At 38.0% G+C, this 18,223-nt stretch overlaps 1 protein-coding gene across 3 annotated transcripts in view; it reads left to right on the top strand.

Moving 5' to 3' along the window:
- Positions 1 to 385: 385 nt before the first annotated feature.
- Positions 386 to 18,223, top strand: part of LOC306889368 (opioid-binding protein/cell adhesion molecule-like) — a 210,109-nt gene continuing 192,271 nt past the window's right edge. For 2 of the 3 annotated variants that reach the window (XM_079448214.1, XM_079448210.1), the window contains exon 1: positions 397 to 585. In XM_079448214.1, the coding sequence (XP_079304340.1) occupies positions 525 to 585 (61 nt within the window). In that variant the 5' untranslated portion in view covers positions 397 to 524. Of the gene's footprint in view, positions 586 to 18,223 lie in introns of all 3 variants that reach the window. The other variant, XM_079448211.1, reaches the window with a different exon arrangement.

The following is an 18,223-nucleotide window of genomic DNA, read 5'->3' on the forward strand; positions in this document are numbered from 1 at the left end:
CTAAATCTAGCAACAAAATTGCTAAATTGGCAACCCTGTCAAGTCTCTACAAAATAAAAGACCACTTTTGAGACAGCGGAGTCGGTTAATTCGTTTTATTGGAGCTTGAAGGAGAATTAATAAACTAAACAACCAAATTTGATCTCGACAATGGGATTATTAAATGGCTAAATGACATTTACGCACAGCCCTCGGCTATGCAACAAATACGTTTAGGAAAACCAATTCAAGCGTTGCAAATAAATGATCACATTTCCCGAGCAAATGAAAACAGCAGGTTGATAAACGCCATGGTGTTTGAAGTCTTCCGAAAGCCTATCCGAGCAGATCCGCGCAAAGCAGCACCAATACCTCTCCTAAGGAGGGACTTCACAGCGCCTGCGTGGGTGAGCGAGTGTCCACTTCGCAGTTACTTAGAGCTTGGGACTACACTTCACTTATTCCTCCGGATTTTCAAATAGCTGCTGGCAAAAGATTAATAAAATCACGCAATTTTCAAGCGGACCCGACCTGCTCCATTCGCTATGAAGAATCCAATGTTCTGTGTCGTCCTGACCGGAATTGGCATCGCTTTGATTCAACAAGGTGAGATGATTTGGGGAACGTCGTTGCATGTTTTGTTGCGATTCCGATGTCAGAAAGTATTAAGCATCATTTGGTGCTGCGCGTCAGTGATGCGCTGTGAAGGTTGCGGGGGTCTCGTGCACGCCAAACATGCTCAAGTCAAGTGCAACTCCGTGTAATTCGACTTCATCCCGTCGTGATGGGTTGTGGATGTGCATGATGTACGGAGGTTTAAGGTTCGACTTGATTCGCGTTTGAAAGTTTTGTGAAAAGCGCGCTTGAGGTGCTTGTGTGCGTGTGGAGGACGCGCGTCTTCGTTTTGTTGCACTGCGTGACTGCGCAACAGTGTTACGAGTTTAGATCTTCATTTGTGATAAACCGGCGCACTCACCGACTGTTAAGAAGGGTTAATCTGCCGAGACATTAAGTCGCTTTCTTAACATATGCCCTGTCATTTACCGCCCTTGTATATAGAGCAAGATCGGCATTGGTATGGACACATAGTTAATCCCGTTTCGAGCTTGAGAGAAACATGTTTACTCTTTATGTGCATGATTTAATAAATAAAAGAGCCTTAACGAAAATTAACCATGGTTTTACCATAGTAACCCACAGTTTAACTGTTTGCAACCACAAATTGCCATTGTTTCACCGTAGTTGAACTGTATTTGTAGTTAAAATGTGGTAGAATCGAATTTTACTATTGTGAAACCCTAGTTCATTTGATAAGGGCTGACATATGGACACGGCCACGTACCGCCCTTGTATCTGCTTTGGTATTAAATAGTTCATTATAATCCTGTTGTTCGATATACACTTTTGATATGCTTGGTAATAAAAATATAATTCATATATTTAGCTCATATTTGTTTTATTGTTTGATTTTGCTAATGTCCATACTGGTGCGCTAGTGGATGTTGTTGGGATCTTTTTTTCTAAAAAGAAGTGGTGACTTTAGGGTCAAATGAATATTACAATGTGCCAAGTACTATTCAGCCTGTTTCTATGTGCGCTCTCAAGTGATCCGAACAGAATACAAAGTACCTCGTATCAGTCACATGTTCTTCACAAAACATCAAATGTCATACATGCTTGTCTTACTAGTTCCAATTTACCACACAAAAGTAGCTTTGACCAGTGCAGACCTTACGTGTTGTTGGAGTAAATAGAGTTCTTCTCCCTTTGGGAAGGAGCGAGGGCAAGAGAAGGTTGCTTTGGTTGTTGCCAAGGAAGTTAGAAACCCCTGCAGTGCTCAAGCCAACATCCCTCAGGCCTGACTGTCCGTTCAACCCCCCCTGTCACTTTTCTAATGCTTTTTCAGCCCAGGCAAGAATTATGTGTCATTAAATTGAAATTTGGTGTCACAGCTGTGGTCCAGCTTCTCAGTGACAGAATAGAGATTTAAAAGAGAGAGAACGTGCCTTGAACTAATCTTCAGGATCATCGCTTGAGAAGAATTTGATTCATAAAGTTGAATCAGCGGTTGACACGGCAATGCATAAGGAGCAGACATCATTACAGTAAAATTAGACTGTACCGTAGTCGTAATTTTCAAGATACATGAGGACAATGTGCTCGACCGTTCGGTTTTACAAGTGCTTTTTGGCACATACTGGGGGGTCATTATTCTGTAATCCATGCGCTCAATGTTAAATCTTTAGTTTGAAGGTGCCCTTTATTGAGGAATCAAATGCAGCCTCATCTTTCCAAAGTGACATGGTCCTGTTGAGTCTCAGCATGGTGTGTTATTACGCAAATTAAACACATTAGCCACTGACTATGGCAGAGACGAAGTGGTGCCGATTTCAGTCCAGATGTTAAATTACCTCTTTGCTAATTTGATCAAAAGGACGGAGCGCTCATGCATTTACTCGAGTGGTAAGGTGGTATATATTAGCGAGTGTCACCATTATATTGACGTAGCCTTTAGCACCAATTATCTTTTTGTCTGTCAATGCGTTTATGTGTCAATTTGTGTTTATTTTATTGAAATTAATTTTGTGGCAAACTCACACACATCTGCTGGCTAAGGTGGTACGCTGAAGTGATTTTGGTTGTTAAAAAAAATGCAACATTCACTATTAGAGGCTTTTTTGGAAACACCAGTTTCAGAAATAACAAATTGTTTAACACGTTTCCAAATGATAATTTCCTGTGTCTGAATCGTCTAAAAATAATGGTGCTGCTCAAATCTGTTGTAGGACACCACTTTTATAAGGTGTTACTTCTGTCCGTGTTATTTATCGAAAATTGTCAAATAATTTCTGGATAGTTTACTGGAGTCTTAACCTGCTTGCTTATTATGCTACCCAAGTATGTAATGTTAAGATAAATGTGTAAAACATGTTTTCCCACAAAATAAATTAATATTATTTACACACGTATCTTCTAAACCTTCATGGCTTTCTAAAGGAATGTTCAGTATTGTACTGGTCACTTTTTCACGCAATTACAATGAATGGGCACAGAAGCCCGTTTTAAAGGACCAGTGTCTAAAAGTCACATTTTTGCTTCTTTGCTGAAGGAGATAACGTATTTAACGTTTGTCCATTTAGGGATGTAGTAACAACATGGAGAATTCCATGTAAAGGCAGTGTATATAGATGATAAAAACATAACGCTTCAAAATGTAAGGTCTTTACACACCTCTGAAGACATGTATAGTTATGTATATTATATTGCATTTCTGTCAGGAGATCTTCCAAATAATTACACACTGAAAAACGTTTAAAACGTTCAAAAGAACATAAATCACACAGTATAATTAATAGAGAACACAAACACAGTAAAAGTATCAAGGTGGGTCATATGAACCATGCATTATTTTGTAATTCTTCTGAGGGCCTTTGGTAGTTTTGTTATGAAAATAAAATATTGATAGATATAGAAAATATGTGCTTCAGCTGTTCCTGGATGTGTCATGACAGAGGAAGTGATTGATTCAGTCTAATGATTTGTTCATGAATCAGACTGATCTGTCAAACTTTCTGACACAATGATTCAGTCACAGCGGTTCTTGTGTTTACCGCTTACTGGTGATGATTATCAGTGAATAATGTTTTTGGTACGTTTCTGTTAAAGTTACAATTATTTGTCATTGCATAGGGGTGACAAGAATAAAAACTTCTACTTTGTTGTTCTGCTGAAGAAACATAGACGTAAGTGTAATGCAATTAAACATTTTCTGTTCGTGTCATCTGAACTAGTACAAAAACGTGGATGAATAATGCAAACAGGAATGTCACCATGTCACATCTGTAGGTTTTTATGTGGCCCCAGCGCTGTGGCAATGTCGTGAGAAGATTCCGTCAAACACTGCGCTCATTCACAAAGCTGTGGCAATATCAAGTTTAATATCGTGTCCAGTGGGTGAGTTTGTAAAGCATGAATGAGCCAGAAGTTTAGATTAGGAGTTTGTGCTGTGAACATCCATAGAGGGGGCTATTCTTGGGTTGTCATGTCAAAAGAATGCCGCCTTCATATAAGCTGGCAGAGCTATAAAACTGTCTCTGTGGAACCAGCCTGTCGAACAATATGCCATTGAAAAACTTTTGAAATTTCAAATATTCATTTAAGAGATTGCTCAAAGCGCAGAGAACATCAGATCATCTGACAATATGCAGTGAACCGCACGTACTATTCTTGTGCCGTTCGCACATTGTCCAGAAGGGCGTGTTTGGGGTTTGAATTCTTGTGACATTAATAGCTTTTTCTTTTCATGTTTCTGGAAGGTTAACTCTGTTAGAGGTCCCATAGTTCTCCAGCTAATCATAAGATAGGCTGATGCCGTGTTACTCTGGAAACGCATTTAAAATGGCATTCGCCTAGAACATAAATGCTTGCCTTCCTTCTCAAGCATTAATGAACCTGTCACCTCGTCTCTGCTCTGCTCGCTGAGATGGAAGGAAGCAAAAATCTCCGACACTGATCAACACAGACTTCGCCTCTGTCTTATTAGCATGAAATAAATCTATGACTTCACAGGCGGAGGTTATGATTGACTTGAAACCTGAAAATCCGACATCTCGGATCTCTACCTCAACCAAATCTCTGTCTTTTCGATTTAATCTACCCCTAAAATCTTCAACTGTGCAACCATCTATAGTGTTTCTTTATGTATGTTTATCATATATATATATATATATATATATATCACACATACACGTACATATATTTATATATATATATATATATATATATATATACCTGAAATACTTGAATATATATATGTATATATATATATATGTACATACATACATACATACATACATACATACATTTTACACACATTTTCTAGGTAATGGTTCATCTCGTGCAAGCACATGTCGGAGGTTAATTGCAGTTTGTTTTACAACATTGTACACCATACCCCAAAGCTTTTGAGATGAATATTAGTGTATTCGCAATATTCTTGCACTGTACAGAGGAAACCATAAACTTTCCTTTTTTTTTTTATCATTTTATTTTTTTCCCTGAGGGCCAGCTATTATGTTAGCCAAGGCTTTGTGTGCTAGAAACAGTCGATTTACAATTTCATAACCATTCTTTCTGTGACCCTCAGAGTGAATATTGTCTTCTATGCATCCTCTTTTTAGATCCTTATTACGGGATGTTGGTTTGCTGTATGGTCCAATAGCTTTTAATTGCTGCATCCAATCCCAGCCTTGTTGCATTACATTGTGAGTATGACTGGGTGATAGTGCTGGGCGGAATGACCATACTCTGGATTGGTATCGCATCAATACAGACATGTATTTTGCTGGATCGGGTATCGGAAGTGGCGGGACGATCCAAAATCCAACGTGTGCTGAATAATACTATCAAGAAGGTATGAGCTATTAGGAAATGGCTTGTTGTGCTGAATTTGAACATTTTCTTATGTCATGCGAAACCTTTATGTGATGAGAAATCAAAGATCATTAAGTTCATGAAACTCACGAATCTCCATTCAGCATTCTCTAGTGTTTGGTGGCAGTCAGGACGATAATGTTTCCAAGATGCTCTAATATTAAATTTTGCATGATCACTAGATAAGTCTTTGGTTTTGTTTAAAAGAGTTGTATTTAGCTGGAGTTGATAATCACAGATGGGTGTTTTATGGCTGGAAGACACTACAAGACTTTTCAAATCTGAACTGATTTTTTTTAAACCAGACATCATACAATTGAAACTTTTTCAAAAGACTTTTTGAAAGTTTCAGATAGAAACACTAACTGATGAAATATGCAGACTGGCACAGACTTTCTGCAACAAGTCCAGACTAAAAATGTAAGCAAAACTCTTGTAGTGTATTTTAGCCATAAGATTATAGAATTGGAAGCGCTCTGAGTAAATCGCATCACTCGCACACAATAACTCTGTTTTTAAACCTCTGATTCAAAAGCTCAGTAACCTGTTGGAAGGATGCAATGCACTTTATGTAAAACATAAATCAAAGTCCTTACCTTTGTGTTGTGACTGTTATAAACTTCATGGCGGATGTATTAAGTTCATAATTTCTGTGCCTGAGACATGCACAGTAAGTGTAAATAAGAGAATGAATGAAGATCATCATCCAACTCCCAGAATGCGCAATACATGTGTGGATCCATTTGGTGCATCATTCTGCACCCACGATGGGCATGGGCCCTTTCGGGCTACTTTACATTGGAGCAGAGATGTACGGTAGTGAAGTATTTTCACTTTTACTCATGTACATTTTTCAAGTATCTGTACTGTACTGTTACTTTGAAACAAACTATTGCACTACATTATAAAGCATATATCATTGTGTTCATTATGTTCAGTCAACTTTCATAAATACGTTATTGTTTTGTTCAATGCAATAAAGTACATGCAATTCTACACCGATCAGGAAAAAGCAGGACTAGTATCGGGATCTGTATGGGCCGATACTTAAAATTCAGGGATCCGAATTGGATCGTAAAGGAAAAACCTGTATCAGCCCACCCCTAAAGTTAATATAACAGTATTTTCCAAACGCCTTCGTTTAGCGCATGTCCATATAGAAAATAGATGATATAGTGCCGCGGCCAAATAGGACGCTTTCCAGCCACAGTGCAACAGTGAAAAGGGATATTTTAAAATAAATTTTCAAAATCAAAAAAGTAAGGATAAGAGTCATCTATTTCTTTTTTAATTATGACCCCTTTAAATCTTAGACGTCTATCTAACCACAATCACAGGAAGATCCCTGCTGAGGGTTGTTCATCATCTAACAGATGGTGGATAGTGTGATTGAGCGACACATGTTCTGTCTATAATCCTTCTGTTTTTGATCTGTATATAGCCTCTATGAAGACAGGAGGTAGAGTAAAGCGTGGACATTTCAATTAGAGCTATCAGGGATTGAGCCGTTACCCTGCACAAACCCTGATTAAAAAAGCTCTGCTAATCTATCAGTGCTGCTACTCGGCTTTTAAGATATAAAAGACGTTACTTGTCAATATACACAAGTTGGAATATATCTGATTTTTCAAGCATTCTGGTAGTGTAATGAATCCAGCTAAGTATTTTTATTGTTGTAAGTAGAGTTTGACATCTATCTGACGGTTGGATTTAGACATTAAGTGCTCGGTGAATGCACTGGCATAATGTTTAGGTTGTAATATGTGCTTTGTGCAAAATGCTCTGTTAAGTGGAATAAAACACTCAACGTGCATTTTAAGAAAGAAATTACTGTCGAGTCAGCATTTATTGAATGGCTTTCTGCCGTGACTCGTTGCTCGCTGAATTTCACGGAGGCTTATGGAGAGCTTCTCATAATTAATGTTAAATGCTTGAGTGGAAATCTTAATGTCCTTTTCAGGTCATTTTTGAAACGATTTTTTTCTTGGTTATCTCTTTTTGCCTGACTTATTGTTTGACATGAGGGGCCATTATCATCTACACTAAGAAAACATGGATATCTTTGAAATCAATATAGTTTTTATTTATTTATATACATCACACCTTGTAACTTTAAAGGTGTAGTTCACACAAAATGAAAAGTTTTATAATTTACTGACCATCTTGTCATTTTAAACTTGTATGACTAACTTTCTTCTGCAGAACAAGAAACAAGACATTTTGAAGAAAGTTAGTAACCGAACAACCGTTGGTATTCACTTCTATTGTATGGATGGACACGAAACCTATGCAAATCAATGGGTACCTCCGTTGTTCGCTTACCAACGTTTCAAAACCACTTCTTTTGTGTTCTGCCGAAGAAAGAATAGCATAGATTTGTAATAACAAGAGGCTGAGTAAATGATGACATAGTTCCCTTGTGAAGTCTTGTTGTAAATGGACCCGGTGACACTCAAAGTCATGCCAGAAATTTTAGGCTTCATCTTATGGAAATCAGTGATGTCAGCTCTCATGTCATGTGAGTCATGCAAGATTTGAGACCTAAGGCTCATAAATATAAATATTTTACAATGTCGTCATTTATTTTTGCCTTTTTAATAACCTCAGATTAGGTTAGACCTGATAATAGCTCATCTCATTAAAATTTGACACTTCATCAAGCAATGTTTGCAATCGCTCATTTGCATGTCTCTGCTGAATAAGACGTAGGGTTGCATATTTATCAAGATGCCTTGATAAGGATATCACTTTTTGAGAGCTTAAGTGCTTGTTTTAATGAGTATTCGTTTTATTTTATGTTGTATTCGTACTTTTCTCAGCTTTTCCTCTGCATTGACATTTGGATCTACCATTCCATTCATTAGTACTACAATGAAAGAAGTTTCGGTTACACTTTATTTTAAAACATGTGTAACAAGGTAACCGTAAAATAAAGTGTTGCCGGAGTTTCTCACTTGGGCTTTCACTCAGTTAATTTCCTTCTGTCTTTGTATCTGGATTGCAGTGCTCACCTTTGAACCACTTTGAATGACTTTGGCAAGTGAACGAACAGGACGTGTGCGCCTTTTCAAACATGGCGACTGCGAGTACATTAGTCACAGCGCTCCTAAAATCTATTCTAATAATCTGCAGGTCAGCCACTTAATTATAAAACTTAACTTCTAATACAGCCTCGGAAATTCAATAATTCATCTGATATAGGGTAAGGTAGGTTGTAACGTAAGGATTGCTCAAGGGTCAGTCAGTAACAGCTGTAATATTATAATACTTGCAGTCAGGGACCTTATATTCAGTTGCCTTGATTTTATGTTCAATCCTCAGTGCATAGGCTACAAAGATCGAAGATGTTACTTTGTTTCTACATGTTATATGTACAGCTTGAATGTCACAGAATTCTTGGCCAGAGCCGACTTGAAATTCTTAATCTGCAGTTTAAAATCAATTAGACATTTTTGTAGATCTCAACTAGGTACATCACTGCCATCAGCAAAACATTGGTGATTTCGTGTTTTTATTTCCTCTAACGTCTTTGTTCAAAAGATACCAGGAGCTGTGCTTTGATTCGTAAAAAAAACTAGTCTGGCTATACTTGCACACACGTCGCTTTTCTCGAAGGCAACGTTTCAAAGACGTCCAACTTTTGTGAGAGAGAAGCCTCTAAAGATAGTTGCTGTATATTACATGTGCTTGATAATCCAAGTGTTAAGACATGAGAGAGGAGCTCAATAGCATGCAAGAAATATATCCAAGTGGAATACATTCATAACACTCCAAGATGCATTTCTAGCTCACCAGCTTCTGTATTGCTTGTACAAGATCGTGATGTAACTAGAGGAGAGCAATACATATCAAGATTTAGTGGAGTTCGTCGTTTTGTTGCCTTGGCAGTGTTTATTCTGTATGCTGTTATTGCGAATAGTCTTAAGAAACTGTAAACTCAGCCTGCGGTTCTGTTAGGAATGATGAAGATGTTGCTCGGGAGAGGTTTCAGCCACTCTCACTCTCTTCGGATCAGTGCTCATTGGGCTACGCAAGGGTTTCCCACAAAAGACAAGCCCCCATTGTGACATTAGTAATCTCACACCACACAGCGAGAAGACACTTAGATTAAAGTACAATCTAAATCCCGACAGCAGTCGTGGAATAATTCACTTCATTGCTCGAGTATCCTCTGTTGCCTCATTTTATCTTTCGGCCAGAGGGTGAGATTCTGAGATTCCATTTTTGTCTGTCCTTGTCTTTGTGCTTTGTTACCGGATAGTGTAAATAGCTGCATAATGCGTTTATTTGTATGCACAGGTGCTATGAAGGATTTCATTGCTGGTTTTTCAGCAGTACACAGAAATTGTTTTTCCAGTAGGTTTGTGTGCTCAAATTAAAATACAGATTATTGAGATGCTCTCTACAGTAAACTGTCCTCATTGTTTATGTTGGCTCTAGCCCTGAGACTGATGCATAAATATTATGGTGATGCCAATCTATACAGATTGATTTTTTGGGGGGGTAGTGCAGGCACCAGGGAGAGAAAAGTTATACATTTGAATGGACATTTGAGGAAAGCCACATTTAAATGCATGACTCTCAGGCCATTTTATAGGAAATGAAATGGATTTTCCAGCTAAATTTTTATTTGGTCACATTGAGGTTCTGCTTAAATGTGTAGTGCAAATAAATCGAAAGAGACATCATTTCCCACTTTGTGTGCGTTTTTACGTCACACTTTTCACAACCAGTGTTTCTGCACAAATTTTCAATTGATTTTCAAAATGCAAAGCAGCCTAGTAAATTGTGTTTGATCAAATCAGCGTGGATAAATTAAGAAATACGACAATGTTTGGGTAGTAAAGGGATTTAGAGGGGAGACGAGGTAACTGCAAAAAGGGGCGTTCGCTACACTCACATGAGCGCTCTACAAGCTCCTTTGCAAGCATGACGACTTAGTCAAGTCAAGCAAAAACAGCACCTGTGTAAAACTGAGTCACGTAGGAGTAAAGGGAGCGTGTGCTAGATGTTCCATTCTAGAGGTTCCGTTCGTAAGCATCTTAAGCTGGTCTCTATTTTTATGCTTTTTCAAAGAGTTGTTATGGGTTCATGATATGTCACGATAAACAACAAGCATATATTGATTGAACTAGATTTGTCTGTGGTGGTCCAAGAGTTGGGAGTCACAGGATGAAAACATTTCGCATTGAAGCTGTGCGGCAGGATGATGATGTCTGTGGGAAAGCTGAGCAGCAAAATAACGTTCCCTAAGGTGTATTGTGCTCCAACCCTCCAAATGCAGGGAACCTCAATCTGTTTCTCTAAATATATGAAAGTCTGCTGAGGTTAACCCAATGTTTCTATTTGACATCAGATTATCAGTGACTTTGATGGTTTGCAAACATTTGACCACAGAAGTCACTTTTCTTTTGTTTCTAAAGAGATGCCTAGATGGTTCTTAGACATTTAACGAATGCATCTCTCATAATTTACCTTTACATATCACTTCTGCACTATTCCAGACACTCTTATGCTAGTGACCTATAGTGTGTGCGAACCCACAACCTTAATAGAACCCGCAACAGAAGCACTTTTAAATCTCATATTATCTGCTATCTTAGAGAAAAATGGGGAGATTTTATACTGAATGTCAGAGCTTCTTTTGCACAAAGAATGGACTATTACAAAATTGCCAAGCGCTGCAAAAACATCATAAAAATACTCTGTATGATTCATGTGCCATATTCCAATTTTCCTAAGCCATAAGATAAAACCAACCTTTGTTTTTGGAACAGGACGAAAATTAAGTTCTCTCATACTCTTGAAACTTGAAAATGGTATTCAACATTTTTGAGCGAGAAAAGGCAGTTGTAAGTACACACCAATTGTTTTTTGCGCATTGGAAGAAACACTTGTGTCATTAGGATTAATTAAACAAATGTTTGTGCTGAGATTTGAATCACAGGTTTGAGGTACTTGGAGGACGCGGTATACCTTGCCATAGGCAGAGAGACGCCGACATGCTGTCAATAATCAATTAGCCTGCCAGCACCTCCGCATGAGCGCCTGAAGGAGTCTGCTTGGAGCGTTCACCTTCTCTCTCATTCACGAGTGGGTAATTTTTGCCTTGCTGTTTTCTTTTATTAGATAAAGCCCATAAACTGCTGTGCTTGTGTGTTTAATCTTCGAGAGCGAGAGAGGCTGGTGAAACATTCTATGCTCAGATCTTATATACTGGAGGTACCTTATGTATGTATTTTTTATAGTATATTTGAGATCTTGAGGTGAGATAAATGTGACACTGTTTCTTAATTGATATTGTGAAGTGTAAATTTACGCTGTTCTGCATCACTCATGTCTTCTCTTTTAGTTTATTTTAGAAGAAGGGGACAGTCCCAGCAAGCACAGCACAGGATGGGAAGGTCAGGACAGGATGGGAAACACTAAGCAAGAGAAATGTGCTTTAGGCCCAATCCCGTTTTCTACCCCTTACCCATACGCTGTAATGAATATCTTTTGGTTGGAGGAGTAGGGGCATGGGCAAGGGCCATATAGCCCTTCAAACTAAGATTTTTCGGGAACGTGACATTTTCCAACATGGCTGCTCATGCGAGTATAATGTAAGCCTTTATTTAGGCTTTAATATTATATAGGCATAATCATCTTGTTTGTTAAAAGTTATGTTGTGTTCAGTTTCGTGTCTTGAATACTTACTTGAATAAGGTTTATAAAAAGACCGATTTTTGGATGAACTATCGCTTTAAGTATTTAGTGCTTTAGTTGGTTACACAAATATAGACATAAAAACGTATTTATAGAAAGGTCTATATATTGTAGTATATAGAAAGTGACACAGTGTCTACACCGTCACAACACGACAGCGGCGCTTTTTCTTAAAGGGAACCCGGTGTATAGAGAGATGTATATGTGTATAGATGCGTTGTAATAGCCTCACACTACTAGCATTTGTCGTTAGAAACACATCAATTATTTTAAATTCTTAAAAAAAAACCAAATATAATACTAATTTTAACCTAAGGAGGCCGCTATATTCTTTTTCGATGACGCAAACTGGTTGCAAGTACTGCTAGGCAGCCAAACTAAACACAGCCACACACTAATCAGTTCTTCAGTAAATATAAGGTTCTGTAAGATTATATATATATATAAATGCTAAAATAAGAAAGACTTTGATGTATTTTCATACATTTTAATATTGTTTGTCAGAAACAATACAAACATTCATATTAATAACCTGAGAACTTTGTTCCCAAAATAATTGATGTATAATTATATTGACAGGGATCCTCCTTGATTAAATAATCCTTAATTTAATTTATGGCCCTTTTATACATCAGTAAATCAAGACCGTGCCAACATGTCTCAACTCAAATTGGCTCTCACAGCAGCATGAAAAACAAAAGTGTTATTCACATTTTGAATAAATTATACGCAGAAAAGGAGCTGCACAATGGCACTAGAAGCTGTGGATATAATCACTGAAACTGTCACTCAATACCACTTTCACCGTTTCACCGGACTCATTGTTGTACCATTGTAAATGAAGCCATCTATACTGCAGAATGAATCTCATATTGACATTGCATGTAAATCTTACATTGTAAGCAAGCACCATGATCTGTTCCAATTCTGAAATTTGAATTGCCACAGATGCTCAGGTGATGCTTCAGGGTGTAGGTGTGTGTGAAAAAAACGATATTTTGCACTTTTTAAAACTTAATTGAAACCAATATGCGTTTATTTTAATTTCAGTATTTCAAAATATTCATAACGTAACATTTAGCTTCAGAAGACGTATACCTGTATTAACCTGCTATAACTGAATTGAATATTGTAATCAACACTTTTAGGGATCGGATCATTGCAACAGCCATAGTCACAATCTTGATTGTTTTTATTATTAATTTTGCTAATATGGAATTAGTACGCTCTACATTGATTTGAAATGTAATCCTCTCACTAATCGTCCCTTTAAATGCCTATAAATTAGTCAGAAATTAGCTCTTCGATCCAAAATGCCTCATTTATTCTATATAGATAAAGAACAGGAAAAGCAGAAGCTCTCTTGTTGTTTGTCTGGTTTGTATATATCCCCCATTTGTACGCTCTGAATAAACAAACGGTTCTGGTATTTGGAGGGCTAACAGCACGGGTGGACCCTCATTAACATTCTCCTAGATTCATCTTGAGGGGCTGTATTGAGAGCAGTTTCTCCATTCTCGTGTAATAGAAAGCAGTTATCTCGCACCAGGCGTAGTTTAGCCATCAGTTTACAAATTAGCTGCCAAACACATTGTAAATTTGATATCAATCTAAATGGCCATTATAGAATGACTGACCATTGGGTTGTGGGTGAAGCAATAATTCACCGTATGGATTCTGAACCTGAGCTTGAATACAAATCAGAAGACATTTTGTACTGAGAGCGAGACTATAAAATAGGAAGTCTTTTTTTGTGTGCGCAGGATATTGCTCCTGATGCTGGAGGCTTGTCGCAAATTCATCGCGAGTTATGATAAGCACCCAGTACGTCAGGGGGAAAATGGAGGAAACTGGCAGGAAAGGCGATGCATTCCATGTGTCAACACCCAGGACACAGTTTGAGGAGAGGATCCTACAGATGGGGTTTTGAGTCCCAGATTATGAGGGGGGAGAACTCCAAGCAAGATGGCCGTGCTTGAGGATAGTGAAGCTGTTTCCGAAGCCCATTCGAAAAATTAATTATGATACATTTTGACTCGATACAAGTTCCCGTCGGCAAACAAGTCCTGAGGGTTCTTAAGGTTCAGAATGCTTCTCCAGCTTTTATAACCGTTAAGTAAAAGACTCTTTTAGGATTTCCCAGGGATTCGTTAGCAGTCTTTATTCTTTGCACACAAGGTCTCTTTGCAATAAAAAATTTAATAAGTCGAGGGCAGGAGAGTAACAAACAACTTAACTGAAATTGCAATTAACTGTAGTATAGATAGATAGGCGTATATATATATATATACTGTTGATATGCGGATAGATTTGGGCTGGGCAAAAAAATTAAAATGGATTAATAGTTTTTTGTAAATGCGATCGTTTCGATACAGATTCTCAAAAGCGATCGATTTTTTTCTTTCTTATTTACGCAACCTCTGAACATTCATTATTGTGGATGTTATTGCTACTACTATGACTAGATGTCACTTTTCTTTTTACAATGGGTGGATGTTACACCAGGGAGCATTTCGTTCATTTATTGCTTGATTTACATGGCGGATGGGGGTGTGTTGTCAAATTTAACATCACTTTCATACAAAAGGAAGTGGTTCACTTGATTTCAGCCTCCCTTTACAGCTAATTTTGTTGTTATACTGTAATTTAAATGTAAAATATCCTGATCCTGTTCGATAAGGTAAGCAACTGTTCTGTTTCAATATATCCAAGTGTGTTTAAAGTTTAATATACAGGTTTGTGGCTCTTAATTAAATGTTTTAATTCACCATTGTAATCTGATGTTTACTCATCTTTTTTAGAAATATCTATAGGATTTGTATTAAATCTGTAATCATTGACTCGAATGAAGATTCCAATCGAATTGAGGGCTTGTGGATTGGAATAGAATCGGAACATTAGAATCCATAGGTTGGTAGATTGCTTTGATTTTATGGATGGTTGGATAGATAGATGGGGATGGATAGGGACAGGTAGATAGATGAATGGATGGATTGATTGATTGATTGATTGATAGAGGGATAGATGGATGGAGGGATGGATGGACAGATGGAAGGATGGACAGAGGGATGGATGGACAGAGGGACGGATGGATAGATGGATGCATAGATAGATGGATGCATAGATAGATGGATGCATAGATAGATAGAGGGATAGATAGATGGATAGGGATAGATAGATGGATAGGGATAGATGTATTGATTTGGTTTGATCTAGATAGATAGATAGATCAATAATGTAATGTTCTTTTGGTTATACACTACTGTAGTTTGCAAAAACATTTAGCGCTAATTGCTTTGACATCTCGTGTTTAGCATGTACCATAATGATTTGCAAGTGAATGTGGCTTTCTATTGTAACCTAGTGTAATGATTAAAATGAATCTTAAATGGCAAGAGCTACTCGGTCACTGGGCCCTGACTTCTAATCATTCAGCAATTTACCTTGCCTTTATTTGATGAACGAGTTGCATTTAGCCCGTCTTCTGTTATCCGCCGCAAAGAATGCCGTAAAGAATTTGAAATGTTGTTTATTAAACCGTAGTGAAATGTTGATTTGCCCTTCGATCATCTCATTAAATGAACTGTTTCGTCCTGACATGCACATCAGCTTTTATCTTGCTGTGTCACAACACCAAGAAAGGATCATCAATTAATAAGCAGAAACCTCACAGGAAGTCTAAATGCACGTTTCCACACATCCACGGGCATCCGGCGAGCAGGACAGGTGAGACATATTGCGGGATAATCACTCATTTTGACAGCCGAGGATTCGTGCTGACGTGAGAGATTAAAGGTCCGCCTGTCAGACACCCACCAATCCACCGCTCCACCCCCCTGTAGCTCAAGCCCTAAATTAGTGTTGCAAATGGACGAGCGGAGTTTGACTGTGGCAGGAGGTGGCAGTTAATCCGGTTAGGAGACATGCACAGGCTGATTTGTGCTGAAATCTAATCTGGTCTTTTCCTTGAGCGCACACTGTTCGTCCTTGCACTACTGTGTATTGTACGTAAAATTCTATTTGGCATCTTAGATTATATGCCTTGTTCATAAACAAAGCAAAAACTTTGAAACTCATATAAACCGTGGGCCGTGATTAATACCGCAGGAATAAATATGCACACGCATTAGTCATCCATGCGGCACAAAGCGCATTTCAAGCCGCTACGTGATGATTAGTTTATTTTGAGTATACAGACACGCTGTAATCATTGTGATTATGTCGCTTAGGCCTTTTATTCATAAAGCACCACCTGCTGAAGTAATGGATTTATATAAGCAGCCCCTTTACCGGCTCATATCTGACCTTTGGGTGTTGACATTTCTGTGACAGCGTTCCTCTCCAACCATCAGCCATCTCAAAGTATAACAAATCTAATGTGCTGCTGCTTTCAGATGGATCTATAGAAACCGTTCGCAGGTCTCCAAGGTGATGCATGTATGATAAACCCACATGGAACTTGTGCTGCCCTTGTGTCCTGCATTGCAATGGTTAGGTTACATCACCATGGCATTAGTCTGCCTGTTAGAGTCCACTTCAGGTGTAATGTTATGCATGACTCTCCTTCTCTCTCTCTCTCTCTCTCTCTCTCTGTATATGTGTGTAAGAGACATTGGGATCAGACATAGATGAAAAACACTGCTGTGAGAAGCGACGGCATTACTGCAATAACAGCTGTATGGCTGATGGCGTAGCTGAACTTGAAATACAGTGGAGATTTGACAGCATGTGCAAGTGTGTGCGGATGCGCCCGTGCTGGCTAGACTTAAAATCGGAGAAATGCAATTTTTACCCTTAAACCCTGGAATAGAATAAAGTGATTCTGAGATGGGATTAGATTATTTCTCAGGAACAGTTCTTTGAAGGTCTGGGATATGTAGATGAACAATTTCTGCACTGTATCTCAATATTTTCAAGCCTTCGATGATGGTTGAGATAATGGGGAAGAGGACTTTGCATCTTTAAAATGCCATGAAGTTGTTTATAAGAGATGTTTTTGTGCTAGTGCACAATAGAATAGCAGTAAAGCATTATTGAAAATAGTGCACTAAACAACCTCACGTTTGTCATTTTGTTGTGTACTGAGCTGTAGTATATGGAAAGCAAGAGTAGTTTGTGTTTTTCTCATCCTCTGGAGATTTTCGAATTGACATTCTCATCTGGCATTATTAACAACCAAATGCACTTTCAAGTATGTTAAAACTAGCTTGCAGCGTTTTGAATTAAACTGTATTCCTTTGTGTATGCTGAGTGCAAAATAAACAAAAATAGATCTAGCACCCAATGCATCACCTGAACATTTTTAATAATGTAAGTCTAATAACTGTAACTGTTTTTGTTGTTGTTTTTAGGCATGAGCATTTTGACACACTCTGTGAGGTTTATTTTTGTCTTGTGTATAGTATTTAGACAGCTTGCTTTGACAAAAACTGATCAAATCAGTTTCCCAGAGATCTAAGAAAGAACCATCTCTGTTTTATATTCTTCAGTGCTAGCCGGTCCAATTCAAGACGGGAACATCATTTGTGAGTTAAAATCTTAAAGGTGACATGGGGTAAATATTTTTTCTTTCTGACCCTAGAAGGCATCTGACAAAGATTTTTTGTGCCGTCTGCTTTGCCTTTAAACGTGCACTCTTCCATTTTAACTGGGATTGCTGAGTGATCAAATGTGCCATTGTATTTTATCCTTATGTAAACCATTATCTGGAGATTAAAGCAATCAATAACGTGCCATGTTGTAAGTGACCGTAAAATATTTATTTTGACTACATTTATTATATGACCACAATACATTCTAGCTTGAGACTGGTGTGATTTGTGTATTGACAACTGCCACATATAATACAGGATCATCCTTTGCTTATTTAATATTCTTTTCATATGTAATGACGGATATTGCAGCTGAAAATGTGGAAAAAAGATCATGGAAGATCATGGGTCGCTACTAATAACATGTTTCAGCTATGAACGGCTCAATCTCTTAGTGGTTTTAGATCGAGCAAAATGGCCTACATGTAGCGTAGCACATATAAAAGACCTTAACTGGATGCCACAAGACCTGGTTTCCTGTTTCTGCGTAACATTTGGCATAAAGCCTGTGTAGA

The sequence above is a fragment of the Barbatula barbatula genome (assembly GCF_947034865.1).
Source record: "Barbatula barbatula genome assembly, chromosome: 24".
NCBI classification, from domain to species: domain Eukaryota; kingdom Metazoa; phylum Chordata; class Actinopteri; order Cypriniformes; family Nemacheilidae; genus Barbatula; species Barbatula barbatula.